The sequence below is a fragment of the Aquarana catesbeiana genome, linkage group LG12 (assembly GCF_042186555.1).
Source record: "Aquarana catesbeiana isolate 2022-GZ linkage group LG12, ASM4218655v1, whole genome shotgun sequence".
In the NCBI taxonomy this organism is placed as follows: Eukaryota; Metazoa; Chordata; class Amphibia; order Anura; family Ranidae; genus Aquarana; species Aquarana catesbeiana.
Genome location: NC_133335.1, coordinates 219,843,410 through 219,861,165, shown reverse-complemented (window position 1 = coordinate 219,861,165; position 17,756 = coordinate 219,843,410). Strand labels below are relative to the sequence as shown.

The following is a 17,756-nucleotide window of genomic DNA, read 5'->3' as shown; positions in this document are numbered from 1 at the left end:
GAGTACAGCTACACAAAAGCAAGAGCGCCTCCTTGTTTAGTCCATGGGAACTGCAGAAAAGACTCACCCGTGTCTTGTTTTTGGTATCCAAGCAGCCACCCATCTGTCTGATAAACTGTTTCTGGGTGAGAAGGAACTAGTAAACGGCAAACAAAAGAGAACATGACAATGGTCATCAAATATCACAAAGGGAGAGGCTACAAGGGGGGAATACAGGAAGGCAGGGGCGTTGCTAGGTCTACAAAAGATCTGGGGCTAGAGCCCATAGCAGTGTAGTAAAGAAAGTCATAAGCTTGGGTGGGCATACACATGTATATACAGTAATATACGTGTGTGTGCATATATCCCCAGAGAGCCCCCCCCACTTACATCAGGGTCCCCAGAGAGCCCCCCACTTACATCAGGGTCCCCAGAGAGCCCCCCCCCCTTTAATCAGGGTCCCCAGAAAGCCCCCCTTACATCAGGGTCCCCAGAGAGCCCCCCTTACATCAGGGTCCCCAGAGAGCCTACCTTTACATCAGGGTCCCTAGAGATCCCCCCTTTACATCAGAGTTCCCAGAGAGCCCCCCCTTTACATCAGGGTCCACAGAGAGCCTCCCCCTTACATCAGGGTCCCCAGAGAGCCTCCCCCTTACATCAGGGTCCACAGAGAGCCCCCCCCCTTAAATTCAGGGTCCCCAGAGAGCCTCCCCCTTAGCATCAGGGTCCCCAGAGAGCCTTCCCTCCCCTTGGGGACTCCTGCAGAGACTCGGGGCTATGGGCCCCAGATTCGGGGCTATAGCCCCAAAAGCCACCCCCTAGCAACGCCACTGCAGGAAGGTAACATGGAGTATGCGGGTGAAACAGAATAAAACAGGAGTTTAGCAACAGATGTCCAATAATACCAGGAAATAGGATTACAGTGGCTTATTTACTGCAAGCAATCACAAAATCATACCCAACTTTTTGCTGTAAAATAAAAAAAGAAGGGGGGTTGCAGTGAGTAAAGGACACCAAACATGTCAAGCCTTAAGATTGTGCACGCCCGTGAAACCGCAAAAGACTAATGATGCCTATAAGTGTCCTTCGGAAACACTTTACCTTTATATGTATCGATCAAAGATAGTTCAATTTGCATGCCGCATCCCCAAATCTGGTGTATCAAAAAAGTATCTGTAGTAACATTTTATTTCATTTCTTTTGAAAAGAAGGGAAGAAAATCTTTTTTCCAACATCTAGTAAACATATAATAAAACACAATTATAAAAACGTTCATTTTAAACCACTGCAATGATTTATAGCAAGTCTTTCCGCTCAACGCGTTTCATGGACATGGTCCTCTTCGTCAGGAGCTAGCAGACTAGAATTGCTGCCATGTAAATAGAGTGACAAAATTGATCTTAACCACTTCCGGACCGCCGCACGCCGATACACGTCCTAACTTTGAAGAGGAATATCGTGGTTATGGCAGCAGCTAGCTGCCATGACCCCGGTATCCTCTTCTTCGGCTGGCGGTCTGGTTTCCAATAATAGTGGTCTCTGCAGTGGATTTGCCGCGAGATCGCTTTTATCGGAGGCGGGAGAGGGCCCCCCCCCGCTTACCGGAGCCGTCGGCATCGGCGGAAGCGATCGGATCCTCTTCCTTGCTGGGTATGGAGACGAGTAAGGGGAAGATGGCCCCCACCCGTCTCCCTACCATTGCAGGGGGGAAGCGACGTCAAAACGTCACTTCCGCCCATAGCTCTTAAAGGGCCATTTAAAAAAAAAAAATTTAAATGACAACATTTTTTTAAATTTTTTTTATTTATTGCATTTTAGTGTAAATATGAGATCTGAGGAATAAAAGTGACACATTTTTTTTTAAAAAAAGAACAGTGTAAAAATAAAAAATAAAAGGTAAAATAAATAAGAAAAAAACGTTTTTTAAACACGCCCCGTCCCGCCGTGCATAAGCGAACGCATACGTGAGTAGCACCCGCATATGAAAAGAATGTGAGGTATCGCTGCGATTGGTAGAGCGAGAGCAATAATTCTATCCCTAGACCTCTTCTGTAACTCAAAACATGCAACCTGTAGATTTTTTTAAACGTCGCCTATGGAGATTTTTAAGGGTAAAAGTTTTTCGCCATTCCACGAGCGGGCGCAATTTTGAAGCGCGACATGTTGGGTATCAATTTACTCGGTGTAACATTATCTTTCACAATATAAAAAAATTGGGCTAACTTTACTGTTGTCTTATTTTTTAATTCAAGAAAGTGTATTTTTTCCAAAAAAAGTGCGCTTGTATGACCGCTGCGCAAATACGGTGTAACAGAAAGTACTGCAACGACCACTATTTTATTCTCTAGGGTGTTAGAAAAAAAATGTATTGGGGTTCTAAGTAATTTTCTAGCAAAAAAAAAACTGTTTTTAACTTGTAAACAACAAATCTCAAAAAGAGAGCTTAAAAGTGGTTAAATAGTCATACAAATCTAGCGCATTTTCATACATCATGTCATAAATGCTCCCCATGGACTGCAATAATGAGTATTCAGATATTCCTCGCAATTCAACCATACGTGGCACAGGGGTCCCAAGATGGGGAACCTCCCTCCCCCTTCTGGCATGATGTATGAAAAGGCACTATATTTGTATGACCTTTCAAGATCAATTTTGTCACTCTATTTAGATGGCAGCAATTCAAGTCTGCTATTCCTGACGAAGAGGACCATGTCCATGAAACGCGTTGAGCGGAAAGACTGGCTATAAATCATTGCAGTGGTTTAAAATGACCGTTTTATAATTGTATTTTAATATATGTTTACTAGATGTTGGAAAAAAGATTTTCTTCCCTTCTTTTCAAAAGAAATGAAATAAAATGTTACAAAATTTACTAAAACGTTGTGCCTAAAAAGTCCCATATGTTACTACAGATAATTTTTTGATTCACTTTACCTGTACAGTTTATCAGTTAACTGTAAATCATGGCCCTAGAATACAATATACTGTGGGTATATATACACACATGTGCTTGCCCTGTGCTGCATGTTTAAATTGGGGTATGTACAGAGGTAATAGTGTTGCTTTTAGTTTTTTTTTTTGTGTTTTTTTGTATTATTTTTATTTAATCTGTATAATTTTTCTACACTTTTTTTTTTTCTTTTTAACATTATTGTTATCACAAGGGGGCTAAGAAGGCCCCTTTGTTATATAATTGTGCAGGTGACAGATCCACTTTAGAGAGACATCGGTGGTCTATTAGACCCCCAGTGTCTCCCCTGCCCTCCACTGCAGCTAATCAAGCATAAATCGTGCTTGATTAGTTGCATCCTTGGCTATACTAGCCAAAGAGTGACAGCCGTGAAGCCGGAAGTGACGTAACACACATCATTTCTGGGTTGATTATTTGCAGTGGTGTTGGGGAAGCAGATGTTCCCTCAGTCACCTCCTGCTCTCACTGTTGGAGCCACTTACCACAGTCCCGGGCTTCCCAGAGGAAAGGGAGAACCCAGGAACAATCGCAGACACTGCTGGCAGGGGGGCACACCTTCAGAGCCTCATAAAAGTAATTACTTTTATCTGAAAATCCCTTTGCCGGCTGTAAAAATCGATACCAAGCTCATAACTGCAGCAACAGCTGTGAGCTTGTTTTAACCTCTTTATAAACGTACCTTGGTAGACAAGACAAGGGGTTAAAGTCTAGGTCAGGACAAGAAAAAACATACTCAGTATATCGCTACAATACATGCACATTCCTTGGGGTTTATCCCTTTAAAAACACTGAGGCTGGGTTCACACCATTGCGAATTGGATGTGGGTTTTCCCGCATCCAATTCGCATAGCAGGAGATTGTTACCTGCCCTCTATGGAGACGGTTCACACATCCCTGCAGCGGCTCCGGTGCGAATTGAACACCACTCCTGTGCGTCTTTTTGTCCATTTCAGGTCCTAATTCAGCCCAAAATTCGGACTGAAATCGGACCTGAAATGGTGAATGGAGACGCACCGGACTCCTGCTGTGAGCGGCTGCATTCTCCAGTGTGAACCCAGCCTGAATGTACAGATTCAGAAAAGTACTCATTGATCCTGCTATAAATCCAGTGTGCTTCCCAACTTTCTGTAGTGGGCTGACAACACTGAATCTTGCACTGAAATCCCAAGCAGGGTTGTCAGCCTTACCTGAGTTGTCCCCTGCTGGACTAAAGAACATCTTATTTTGTTATGGGAGATAAGCAGAGAAGGAGATCTTTTGTAGTGCAATAGGGGAAACCTCTGGCAACCCTGTTTAAGATTTCAGTGCAGAAGAAGTATCGGCGGTTTACTACGGGAAGTTAGGAGCACACTGGATTTCTGGCAGATCAACTGGTATTCTTCTTTACTTGAAGTGTTTTAAATGGATAAAAAAAATAAGAATATCTACATGTATTGTAGAAATCTACTAAGTGGGTGTAGGACACCAGATTCAAACCAATCAGCATGGCCAGCACTCCAGAAGAACAGAAAGCACTAGCTTTTATTTAAATGAAGATAGCAGAAAATGTAACATTTTGGAGTAACGTAGGACAAGCTTTTTGGAGTAACGTAGGACTCAGCTTCAGAAAGCTGTTTTATGCGGCTCCAAAATGTCAGATTGTTTCCCTTGTAGCAATCCCAACGTAGAAATTTCCTTTCACTTTTGCCGCGTACACACGATCGGAAATTCCGCCAGCAAAAGTCCGATCAGAGCTTTTCGTCGGAAAATGTGACCGTGTGTATGCTCCATCGGACTTTTGCTGGCGGAATTCCAGCCAGCAAAAGATTGAGAGCAGGTTCTCAATTTTTCGGTCGGAAAAAGTTTCTATCGGAAATTCCGATCGTCTGTACGAATTCCGATGCGCAAAATTCCTACGCATGCTCAGAAACAATTCGACGCATGTTCGGAAGCATTGAACTTAATTTTCTCGGCTTGTCGTAGTGTTGTACGTCACCGCGTTCTTGACGGTCGAAAGTACAGCGATCTTTTGTGTGACCGTGTGTATGCAAGCCAAGCTTGAGCAGCATTCCATCGGAAAAACGATCCAAGATTTTTCAGACGGAAAATCCGCTCGTGTGTACGCGGCTTAACTCATCCTGTGACACCAGAACAACAAACAGGGAAAAAGGTCAGCAGGACAACAAAGAAATAGACAGTTTCTATCTCACTCCCGTTCTATTAAAAATGGGATTTTGGTACTCGCCATAAAATACGTTTCTTGGAGTTTATTGAAGGACATAGGAAGTCATTAGGCTTTGGATTACACTTAACTTACACTGGACATTGGCAAACAACAGCTCTAGGCTGGCTAAGGATAACCCCTAATGCCGCGTACACACGAGCGGACTTTACGGCAGACTTTGCCCGGCGGACGGGATTTCGTCAGACAATTCGATCGTGTGTGGGCTCCAGCGGACTTTGTTTTCTCAAAAGTTGGACGGACTTAGATTTGAAACATGTTTTAAATCAATCCGTCGAAATCGAGTCCGGTCGAAAAGTCCGCTCGTCTGTATGCTAGTTCGACGGACAAAAAGCCACGCTGGGGCAGCTATTGGCTTCTGGCTATGAACTTCCTTGTTTTAGTCCGGTCGTACGTCATCACGTACGAATTCGACTGACTTTGGTGGATTGTGTGTAGGCAAGTCCGTTCATTCGGAAAGTCTGTCCTAAAGTCTGTCGAAAAGTCCGCCGGGCAAAGTCTGCCGTAAAGTCTGACCGTGTGTACGCGGCATTACACTACTAGCATGCCTCAGTGTGTAGCAACCGACTACCAAGACCATGACATAAACAGAGGGGTGGGACTTCAATGGACCCTCAATAGATTTTTTGGCGAGTACAAGGGACACAGGTGGTTTGAAACTTTTGGAATGTCCATAAGTAGTTCAACAGAAGTGTGGGCAACACAGCAAACAATCGCTAACAGGCCCAAGAAAAAAACAGCAGAAAAAAACGTGGACTGCCTGCAGCTTAAAGAGTCACCTGAAGGACCTCATGCTCGAAGCTGACATCAGAAGATGCTGAAATCTCCACCTGAAGAATGTGTGAATAGATGACAGCATTGTAAATGTTGCTTGATGCTAAAAAGCCCAAAAAGCACACAGAGATCTAGTGGCGTGTGCCTTGACATAAAAGAGCGGAACCCGATTCTTGACCATAAGCTTGGATGAGCCACCTACAGATGGTGGAACAAGAAGCGATGGTGCATCCTTACAGGGTCCAAATGGGATGACAAAAAGCAATCAGTCTTCCTGAAAGAAGTAGTGGTGGAGTAATAGACATGCACAGCCGAGCTTCATCCAGACAACGGAGATGATTTTTCTTCTGTTGAACTAGAGCTGGAAAGAGGGACAGAAGAAAAATATCCCTGTTGGGGTGAAAAGCAGAAACTACTTTAGACAGGAAGTCCTCAGCTTTAACATCACCTTGTCTTATGCAGAACCTGAAAAGGTTCCTTGCAGGATAAAGTCATCAGTTTAGACACTCGCTTGCAGAGGTGATGGCTACAGGTAATACCACCTTGTGGATGGGAGTAGAGAGAGGAGTATCTCTACTGGGTTCAAATGACAGATTCTGAAGTGCAGAGAAAACCAAATTTAGATCCCACGGTCATTGCATGAAAAATACCATTTGAATTCATAATTTTTACTGTAGTATATGCTAAAAGAATATAAGGGTTAAATCCTCACAGCACTGAGGCCCTCTTATTCAGCAGCCATTTAAATGTAGTCAATCCAAGGCGCCATAACCCCGTCTAACCCTATAAGCAGTGAAACAGGGGAGCTTCCTTTGAATTGGGTTATAGTCAATGGGAACATAGAGCCTCCTGGCAGGATTCCCAGAACTCCACTGAACAGAAGAGCTGCTCTGATAATGTCCACATTCTGAGAGAAGAAAATAAACTTTTCCAGCCTTTAGCACCTAAACAAAGCTGTGATTTCCTTCACAAGTTTAACGACCCCCATGTTCCATATTACCCCTGGGGGGTTGGAGAGGAATCTGGACTTTGTGCTTTCTTCTGTATTGTAATGAATGTTTTTATAAAGTAGCTGAAAGCATAATGATCTGTATGTACAATAAGTTGAGCAGACCCAAATGTTGAAATCATTTAGGCCTCCATGTATTGGGTGGGAAAAAGGGGAAGGAGATAGGAAAAGGAAATGAAAGATAGGAAGAATAGCGAAAGGGAAAAAAAGAGAGGTAAGAATGACAAAGAGAGGGAAGGGATAAAAAGATGGAGAGAGAGCAAGTGAGTGGAAGGAGAGGAAGCATTTGGAGCTGAGAAAACGGGGAAATTGAGACAGAGAGAGAGAAAGAGGAAGAGAAGGAGATAGGAAAAGTATGTGGAAGGAGGAATAGGGAAAAGTTAATAGAGAGAGAGAGGGAAAAGAGAGGGGGAGAGAATGAGAATGTAGGGAATAAGACAGGGAGAAGGATCTCCGAATGGAGTCTATTAAACTAATGGAGAGGGATACATCATACTCTTATGGACATACAAATCCATACAAATTTTTGACCGCAAATGGGACTCTTGGTCAGCCTATTAGGTAACCACCATGGTCAAGACTCCTCCCTATCTAGCTCTGCCAACTATGTTAGAACCGCTCATAAGAATTGAGCTTCCAGTCAGTATTCCCACCCTCTAAACAAATCTGATAGCATAGCATAGTTTTCGGTAAGATGCCAAACCATCCTATATGCAGATGTAATATTGTCTTGCTCTTTCCACACTTTGTTATTCTTGGTCTTTTTTCTGTTAATGTTATGATTTCTTATTTAAATACTATGTAGAGAGATGCTTACCAAAAAAACTGTATCTTGCGTGTTGTATGGATTTATATATATATATATATATATATATATATATATATATACACACATAGAAAAGGAAAAGGACTAGTAAAAAAAATTTGGAAAAAGAAGAGGGTAAAATGGAAAGAAGACTAGACAAAGGGAAAGAAAAAGAAAGAAATAGAGAAAGAGAAAGAGGAATATAGTGCTTTGCAGGCGCTATATCGCTAAAAATAGCGCCTACAAAGCGCCCTGAAAGAGCCGCTCAATTCACTTCAATGTGAAAACCCGAGGGCTTTCACACTGGGGCGGTGTGCTTGCAGGACGGTCAAAAAAGTCCCGCAAGCCACATCTTTGCAGCGCTATAGGAGCGGTGTATTCATCGCTCCTAAAGCTCCCCCTTCCCATTGAAAACAATGGGGCTGCAGCGGCGCTTTGTGGTTGGTTTTAACCCTTTTTCGGCCGCTAGCTAAATATAGCACCACTTTACCGACAACGCCCGCCCGCCCCAGTCTGAAAGTAGCCTAAAGGTGAACAAATGTCATATGTAAATACTATAGTTTAAAGTAAACCTGTGAGGGCAGAAATATAGAGGCTTCCATTGGTGACTTGCTTTTAAAGGATAAGTTCACCTTCAAAAAAAAAAAGAAAAAAATGCATATTTTTTGCTGGTAAATAAAATGTGCATTTATCATTTTTTTTCTTAGGTCGCCTGCAGAGCATTGCACCCTTGGTGAGCAGATCATGGGTACAATCCCAGGCTCCTGCAGACTGTCAGTACATCCGTCTACCCGTACCTCCTGTATAGGCAGGCAGTTACTGAAGTCCAAGAAGATAAACAAACTACGAGAACTATGAGAGCGCTCACCAGCGCCCTCGTACTTTATTGAGAACTACAAGCCATCTGCCACGGTGGAAGACGGCACTTGTAGTTCATTTATTCACAAAAGTCTGTGAATGAACGATGTGCTGTTTTTGAAGTGTCCCATTGTCACAATGGGGGATCAGGTCAGGGTGCGGGCAGGTACTTTCGTAACATGGTCCATGTCATACCCTGAATATGGGTGTAATAAGTTACTAAAGGCAAACTTATCCTTTAAATATGAAGGTTCTAGGACTCGCCATCTAAAGTGTCATTAACCTGTTGTTGATTAGCTGTAATGTTTGAAAGCTTTAATAAATAATGAAGATTAAAAAAAAAGTGTCATTAACCTGGAAAGAGCATACAGCCAGTGTAGTGGGAAAAGTCTGTCCCCATCCTACATACTGTACTTGTTAGGCTGTGAAATTAGAAACGGTATGGCAACCCCAGAGCCTGCATTTGTAATAACAAAATCAGCAAAGACATTTCTACCCCATTAAGGAAACTAATATACGGCTGTAAAAAGTGTATTTCAATCAATACAGAAGCTGATAATTGTTTTAAAAAAAATAAAATTTAATGACACATAACAGCCATAAAACTATCCATTGGATAGACACAGAGTAAGTGCCGTTCTCTGGGAGGATCGGCTCAGTCTCTTATATTGTAGTTGCGGATTTTGGAGGTGCTGTGTGTCCCTCTGCCCCTTGTATGCTTTGCCGTCACTGGTCGTCCCATCTTTTCTGGACTTTTCCTCATTGCGGACTGTGGTGTCACAGTAGTAGGGCCTTTCTTGTGATTGCCCGTCTGAGTCTTACCAGGGAGTGCTGGGAGTTAAAAACAGGAAAAATTAGCACACAGCATTACCGCACAGTTAAAAGGACTTCTACTCTAATTACAAGATCAGTATAAAAGCAGCGTCATAAAACGTTTATATATTGTTTTAGCCCTTCATAAGTTAAAAAAACAGGTTTTACTGCAATACTCTCTTTATCCCTGGCTCTGTCCCCAGCTCACTGTTCTGCAATCCAGGGACAGTCACCCAGCATTATTTAAAGGAGTTGTAAAGGCAGAAGGTTTATCTTAATGCATTCTATGCATTAAGATACAAAAAAAACTTCTGTGTGTAGCAGCCTCCCCAGCACCCCCTAATTACTTATCTGAGCCCCATCTCTCTCCAGCGATGTCCACGAATGTCTAAGTCGTCCGGGACACTCCTCCTGATTGACTAAGACACAGCAGCAGCGCTATTGGCTCCTGTGGCTGTCCATCAAAGTCAGCCAGCCAATCAGGGGAGAGAAGGGGCAGGGCGGGAGGAGAAAGAAGAGGGGGGAGAGAGAGAAGAGGGGGTGGGAGGAGAGAGAGAGAAGAAGAGGAGGGAGAGAGACAGAGGAAGAGGAGGGGGAGAGAGAGAGAAGAGGAGGGGGGGAGAGAGAGAAGAGGAGGGAGAGACAGAAGAAGAGGGGGGAGAGAGAGAGAGAAGAGGAGGGAGAGAGAGAGAAGAAGAGGAGGGAGAGAGAGAGAGGAAGAGGAGGGAGAGAGAGAAGAAGAGGGGGGAGAGAGACAGAGGAAGAGGAGGGGGAGAGAGAGAGAGAAGAAGAGGAGGGGGGAGAGAGAGAAAAAAAGAGCAGGGAGAGAGAGAAGAGGAGGGAGAGACAGAAGAAGAGGGGGGAGAGAGAGAGAAGAGGAGGGTGAGAGAGAGAGAAGAAGAGGAGGGAGAGAGAGAGAGGAAGAGGAGGGAGAGATAGAGAGGAAGAGGAGGGAGAGAGAGAAGAAGAGGAGGGAGAGAGAGAGAGGAAGAGGAGGGAGAGATAGAGAGGAAGAGGAGGGAGAGAGAGAAGAAGAAGAGGAGGGAGAGAGAGAGAGGAAGAGGGGGGAGAGAGAGAGAAGAAGAGGGGGGAGAGAGAGAGAAGAAGAGGGGGGAGAGAGAGAGAAGAAGAGGGGGGGAGAGAGAGAGAAGAAGAGGGGGGAGAGAGAGAGAAGAAGAGGGGGGAGAGAGAGAGAAGAGGAGGGAGAGAGAGAGAGAGAGAGAGAGAGAAGAAGAGGGGGTGGGAGGAGAGAGAAGAAGAGTAGGGGAGAGAGAGAAGGGGGGGAGAGAGAGAAAAAGAGGGTGGAGAGAGAGAAATACTTTTTTCAAGTACAGGTAATGCTGTACATTTTGTGATAGGTTCTCTTTAACCCCTTGAAGACTAAGTCTTTTTCTGACACTTCTTGCTTAAAATCAGTATTTTTTGCTAGAAAATTACTTGGAACCCCCAGACATTATATTTATTTTTTTAGCAGAGACCCTAGAGAATAAAAAGGCGGTTGTTGCCATTTGTGATGTGATGACATCGCTTCTGGGTCACTAGATCCAAGACCCGATCGAAGCCAATTCCGGCTTCGTTTGGGTCTCCAGCCAGCCGGCAGACATGTCCACTGGTCGCTCGAGCCTCCAAGTGGGAAGAGATAGCCCAGGCGAGCAGAGGAAGGTGGCGGGGGGGGGGTTCACGTCCCCTCCTGCTGCTTGTAATAACAGCCGAGCAACTGATTAGCTGCATCGGCTGTTATTACAAGAAAGTCAGCTCTAAAAAAACGGTAATGGGGTCACCCCGGTACAACCACATGAAGCAGAAGGCCGCATATTTATGCATTACTTTAGCATGGAGGGGTTAATGATACGTACTTCCTATCTCACCACCATGCACATGTCAGTTGGTACACAGCAGCTGCTGAGTAATGAGTGCAAGTAGATGGATGATTTACCAGCACTCAGCAATGTGTAGCATTTCACCCAGACAGATAACTTGTAATAGCCCAATAGCCTGATGTGAACACTGTTGACATTGTGTCTGATGGGGAAGTGCACAGATAACCCAGTGACAGCTCCATGCTAAGTTAGGCAATAACATAGCAAATAGATGGCCCTCTCAGGCTTCTGCAATGCTATTTCACTCTTTCAACATACAGGTGTGCAGGGCCAAAGCTGAAATATCAGAGCAGCAAGTACAGTGGGTATAGAAAAGAATCACCCCCTTTAAAATAGTCACATTTTGTTGCTTTGCAGCCTGAAATGAAGACAGACACAGTTTTAGTTTTTTTATCCAGTTGTACTCACTCAGTGCAACTTATAACATCCATGTGAAAGATATAAACAGCAAAATGTCATAAAAAATTAATAAAATCAAATTCAAAAACAGAATCATTGAGTTGGAAAAAGGATTACTCCCTTGTGTCAGTATTTTGTTGAACCATCTTTTGCTTTTATTCCAGCCTTTAGTCTGTTGGGATATTTCTCTACTAACTTTGCACATCTAGACTTTGCAATGGTATTTTGCCCCATCCGTTTTTCCTTCTATCCTGACAAGTGCTCCAGTCCCTGCTGCAGAGAAACACCCCCACAACACGATATTACCACCTCCGTGCTTTACTGCAGGAATGGTGTTACTTGGATGGTGAGCTGTACTGGATTTCCACCAGACATATCGTTTGGTGTTGAGGTCAAATAATTCAATTTTAGTCTCATCTGACCATAACACCTTTTTCCATGAGGCCTCAGAATCTTCAAGGTGCGTTTTGGCAAAGCTCAGCCATGACTGCATGTGGCCTTTCTTGTCTTTTTTCATATCTTTTTTTCTTGCAACCTTCCCATACAAGTCACATTTGTGGAGAATGTGTGATATTGTTGTCACATGCACACAATAACCACTCTTTGTCAAAAATTCCTGCAACTGCTTCAGAGTTGCTGTAGGCCTCTTGGTAGCCTCTCTGACCAGTTTCCTCCCGGCTCTTTCATCCAGTTTGGAGCGACGTCCTGATCCAGGGAGGGTCTGTGTCGTATCAAATACCGTCCACTTCTTTATATTAGACTTCACTGTGCTTCTAGGCATTGAAAAAGCCTTTGAATTTTTTTTTTGTATCCATCTCCTGACTTGTGCCTGTGCACAATTTTATCCCGGAGATCCCAGTGACAGTGCCTTGCCACTCATCGTTTAGCGCTTGCTTCAGTTTCACTATTAGGGACTAAAATGCTCCAGGAAAGCTCTTTTCATGCTGAGCTAATCAAAATGAGCACAGCTGATCACAGTCAAATGGCTTTGTATGCCATTGAGAAGGCGATTAGCTACACCTGATTAAAGTGGTTGTAAACCCTCCTCTACAACTTTACATCAATCTAGTCTAGATAGCACAGGCAGCTGATCACTGCCTGTGAAAGTGCACTCACAGTTGTCTTTGCGATGTAAATCGTGCTTCTAGGTCCTGTGACGCCGCCCGCGCTTGTGCACTAGGTATCTCTTTTAACGGCACACAGCTTCCTCTGCTTGCCGTGTCATTATCTGACACTCAGAGCGGCACAGAGCGAAGCCTCGCGATGCTGCAGCATGATCCCCTCCTTCCTGGTTCTCCCCCTTGTGACTGTATACGACGCTATGGCGCATGCGCGAGATTTTGACAGGGATAGGAACTAAGGGCGGAAATGACGTTCACATCGGCTTCAACATACAGAAAAATGGCGCAGACGATACCCGGAAGAGACAGAAGAATATAACTTCTAAAAAAGGTATATATAAAGCTTGTTTTGGACTACTTTCTATATCTGTCGCTTGGCAAGGATTAAAACCATTTAATTATTAGAAAAAAAAAGCAATATGTTGCGGGGTTTACTTCCTCTTTAAGTTTACAAGTCATTTTTAGGAGGGGGGTGATCCTTTTTTCAACTCTTTTTCTGACGTGTTGGTGTTATATCTTTCAATTGGCCCTCATGCAAAATACTAGCCCCCCACCATATGTCATTTTTGGACAAACCTTAAAATGGTTGTAAAGCTCTGAAATGAAAAATGAACAGAGAATGTCCCTCTATTATGTGTACTACCTTCAATCCAAAGTCAAAGTGTGATTTTTGTCTCCTCTCTTTTCTCCCATCCGCATTGGCCACTTTTGACATGTTATCCCCACACCACAGAACCTCTGAAGACAACCCCACACCCACACCAGCACACAAAATGTGATTAACAGCCTCAGCTGTGCATGATTCCCTATAAGACAGGTGTAGAGGGAGGTGTGCCCCCCCCCCAACACTCAGCTCTCTGCTCTATGATGCGCAGTGTGGGATATCAGACACCCCCCCCCCTCTCCAGCCCCACCTGCTGAAGCTGACAAAAAGCCTTTGATCTAAGTGTTTTTTAAAAGGCTGTAGAGCAGGGGTTTCCAACCCGTGGTCCAGGAAAGTTCAGCATGCGGTCCGGGAGCCACGTGCAAGCAGAGTGGCTAGCATGTATGTAGGGTTGCAGGGGATGCCGTGTATACCTATTTGCATAGAGGCCGTGGTGGCACAGAGAATGCAGGAATGAGCACAGCTAAAGCCATGCCAGGGGGTGCTGTTTTTTGTAAAAGCACCGGCAACAGCTAAAGCAGGGATTCTACATAGCGCCAGGCAAGTAAATGCCACTTGGCTGTATCGGGGAAGGGAGGGGAGGGGGTTAAAGTGGGATGCGCCCCTCCAGATCTAAGTTGCTCCCCCTCGAAGCCCCCCGCCCACAACCTCCCTTCTACCTCTCCACAAAGAAAATACCGGGGTTGCTAACCGCCATTAAATTCAAGGACAGTTTTAAAAAATCCATGATTTTTACATCTGTATATGAATGTCTGTTATGGACATGCAGTGTGCATGTCTATAACAGATACTCACAGACAGATATAAAAATCACGGATTTTTACAAGCTGTCTGTGAATTTAGGTTAGGTTCACACTACTGCGGGTGGTTGCGGGAATCGCAGCTGTTTCCGCACCCTCAAACAATCGCAGCCAAAACACACTGCTCTTTACAGACGTGTGGGGCTGCCAGTCATTCTTAAAGGCGCCACAATGCATCTAAAAATACAGCATGTTTTCAGGTGTGGGAAATGATGGGAAATTGCATGGTGGAAAAGCACCATGCAATTTCCCGTCCGCTGCGGTTCAACAATGGTGCAGGAACTATTTTCCTGCATAAAATGCAGGCACAGCAGCCCATTCAAATGAAAGGGCTGCTGTGCCCAAATAAATGCGACCCAAGACAATTCCTCTTCTTCTTCTCTGAGCCAAAGCTTATTTAAAATGGTCTGTTGCAAAGTGGAAAACTATTCTGTGGTCAAAATTTGACATTCTTTTTGGGCGCTGTGTCCTCCAGACTAATGAAGAAAGGGACCTTGTAGCTTGTCATCGGCGCTAAGTTCAAAAGTCGGAATCTCTGATGGTATGGGGGTGCATTAGTGCATATGGAATGGGCAGCTTGCACATCTGGAAAGGTACTATCAATGCTGAAAGATATATCCACGTATTAGAGCAGCATATGCTTCTATCCAGACATCTTTTTTCCAGGGAAGGTCTTGCATATTTCAGCAGAACAATGCTAAACTGCTAAATACTGCATCTATGACAACAGCATGGATTCATAGAGTCCGGGTGCTTAACTGGCCTGCCTGCAGTCAAGACCTTTCACTATTTGAAAATATTTGGTGCATCTTGAAAAGGAAAAATACAACAAAGATGACCCAGGACTGTTGAGCAGTTAGAATCCTATATCAGGCACGAATGCAGGCTGAACAGTTCTTTTCTAAAGAATCATTTGGTTAGTTATTATGGTGCGCAATTGTGTCTGTATTTGGATTTCCATTAAGTCTATTTTCTAATACTACTGTTAATTGTTAACCCTTGAATATACTGTGTAAAAGCGGAAATTATTCTTTCCTTTATTGCTTATTGACTCTACTAAACTATATCTACCATGGGTAAATACTACTGAGCCATATGGCCTTTTTTATGCACCTCTGTATTACACATGAGGAGACTTTATGTTTAAAGTGGAACTTTACCTGTAACAACTTGATAAAAACGTATGCTCTTTAGCAAGGAACATACGTTCCACAATAATAATTATGCTACCAAAATGAGTGTGTGCTGTAAATTGCCTCCGGCATTGTTTCTGTTTTTTTCTTGCTGGAGGCGGCTATTTTGCTGAAGCCCAGAACCCCCAAGCAACAATAAATCTTTAGGCTGTCAGCACACGGCCTCTAGTGAGCATATGCAGGGCAAGGTTAGACATAGAGGTTGATTTACTCACAAATAGACTGTGCACTTTGCAAAGTGCAGTTGCACTCTGAAGGTGCAGTTGCTCCAGAGCTTAGTGAATTAGGTAAACTGCACTTTGCAAAGAGTACCCAATCACGGGGAAGGAAAATTTAAAAAACAGCATTTTTCCTTGCACATGACTGGATGATGGAAGTTAGGAGAGCTTCTGCTCATTTACTGAGCTCTGGAGCAACCGCACTTGCAGAGTGCACAGTCTATGCGCCTTTAGTAAATCAAACCCAGTGTATTACTGGATTTTAAACCATATGGGCTCTTATTTTTAATATTTGACATAACTATACTTGTAAAAGGGGCCTGCCTGACGTGATCTAGCAGGACTTCACTTCCCGACTAACGTTCTGCTTTAAATACTCCTTTTTTTTTTTTTTTTTTAATAAGTAAACAGTAACAGTAAAGTTAGCCCAATTTTTTGTATAATGTGAAAGATGATGTTACGCCGCGTAAATAGAAACCTAACATGTCCTGTTTGACATATTTGAAATTGCGCACACTGGTGGAATGGCGACAAACTACAGTACTTAAACATCTCCATAGGCAACGCTTTAAAAATTTCTTTAGCATTTAGAGTTACAAAGAGGGTCTAGTGCTAGAATTATTGCTCTTGCTCTGGCGATTGCAGTGATACCTCACATGTGTGGTTTGAACACCGTTTACATTTGCGTGTGCGACTTACGTATGCGTTCGCTTCTGTGCGCGAGCACAGAGGGATGGGGCACTTTAAATGTATTTTTTATTATTGTTATTATTTTTTTTTCTTTACATTGTCTCTTACAAAAAAATTCTGATCATTTTCATTGCTGTCAGAAGGGATGTAAACATCCCTTCTGACAGTAATGGTCAGTGACAGGTACTCTTTATGGAGGGATCTGGGTCTATAAGACCCCAAATCCCTCCTTTGCACTTCAAAGTATTCAAAACGCCAAAATCAGCGTTTTGGAATACTAGTTTTTTTTTTTAAATCTGCACCATTGGCAGCCGAGTAAACCGGAAGCGATGTCATGACATTGGTTCTGGGTTACTAGATCGGAGATCCGATCGAAGCTGATTCCGGCTTCATTTGGGTCTTCGGCTAGCCGGCGGACGTGTCGTCTGGTCGCGCGGAAGCCACGGAAGGGGGCGGGAAACGACGTCCCCTATCGCTCCTTGGGATAACAGCCGAGTGGCTTTTAGACGCATCGGTTATCATCACTAAAAAGCCAACCGCTGGCTCTAAAAAACGGTACCGGGGTGATGCCTGCAGCTGCATGCATTACCCCGGTATAACTCCTTCAAGCCGAGAACGCATATTTACGTACGGTCGGCGTGAAGGGGTTAAAATTACCTTATTGTTTCTTAAAATGGTTCATTTTCTCAGTTCAAACATTTGATATGTTATTAACACCCCGTGGGAAGGGAGAAATGCAGCGTCAGACGCAGCTTGCGGTACCGCGGTGACATCACATCCGATGCCCGTTTAACTGCAGTTAGGTTGTGAGAGAACCTATTGATTAATGGACTGGAAGGATCACATCAAGGAGTTGGTGTTTTCATCACCCCGCTCAACATACTTATGCCCCATGCACACGGTCGGATTTTCAGACGGAAAATGTGTGATAGGACCTTGTTGTCGGAAATTCCGACCGTGTGTGGGCTCCATCACACATTTTCCATTGGAATTTCCAACACACAAAGTTTGAGAGCTTGTTATAAAATTTTCCGACAACAAAATCCGTTGTCGGAAATTCCGATCGTGTGTACACAAATCCGACGCACAAAGTGCCACGCATGCTCAGAATAAATTAAGAGACGAAAGTTTTTGGCTACTGCCCTGTTTATAGTCCTGACGTACGTGTTTTACGTCACCGCGTTCAGAACGATCGGATTTTCCGATAACTTTGTGTGACCGTGTGTATGCAAGACAAGTTTGAGCCAACATCCGTCAGAAAAAAATCTATGGATTTTGTTGTCGGAATGTCCGATTAATGTCCGACCGTGTGTACAGGGCATAAGCCTACCTGACCCGTAACGCAGTACTGCTTGGGGGTC

General features: G+C 43.9%; 1 protein-coding gene across 5 annotated transcripts in view; it reads right to left on the bottom strand.

The window, feature by feature from the left end:
• Positions 1 to 9,176: 9,176 nt before the first annotated feature.
• CCDC57 (coiled-coil domain containing 57) overlaps positions 9,177 to 17,756 on the bottom strand; it is a 142,549-nt gene continuing 133,969 nt past the window's right edge. For all 5 annotated transcript variants that reach the window (XM_073606702.1, XM_073606703.1, XM_073606701.1 and 2 more), the window contains one exon: positions 9,177 to 9,448. In XM_073606702.1, coding sequence (XP_073462803.1) covers positions 9,273 to 9,448 — 176 coding nt within the window. In that variant the 3' untranslated portion in view covers positions 9,177 to 9,272. The remainder of the gene's footprint in view (positions 9,449 to 17,756) is intronic.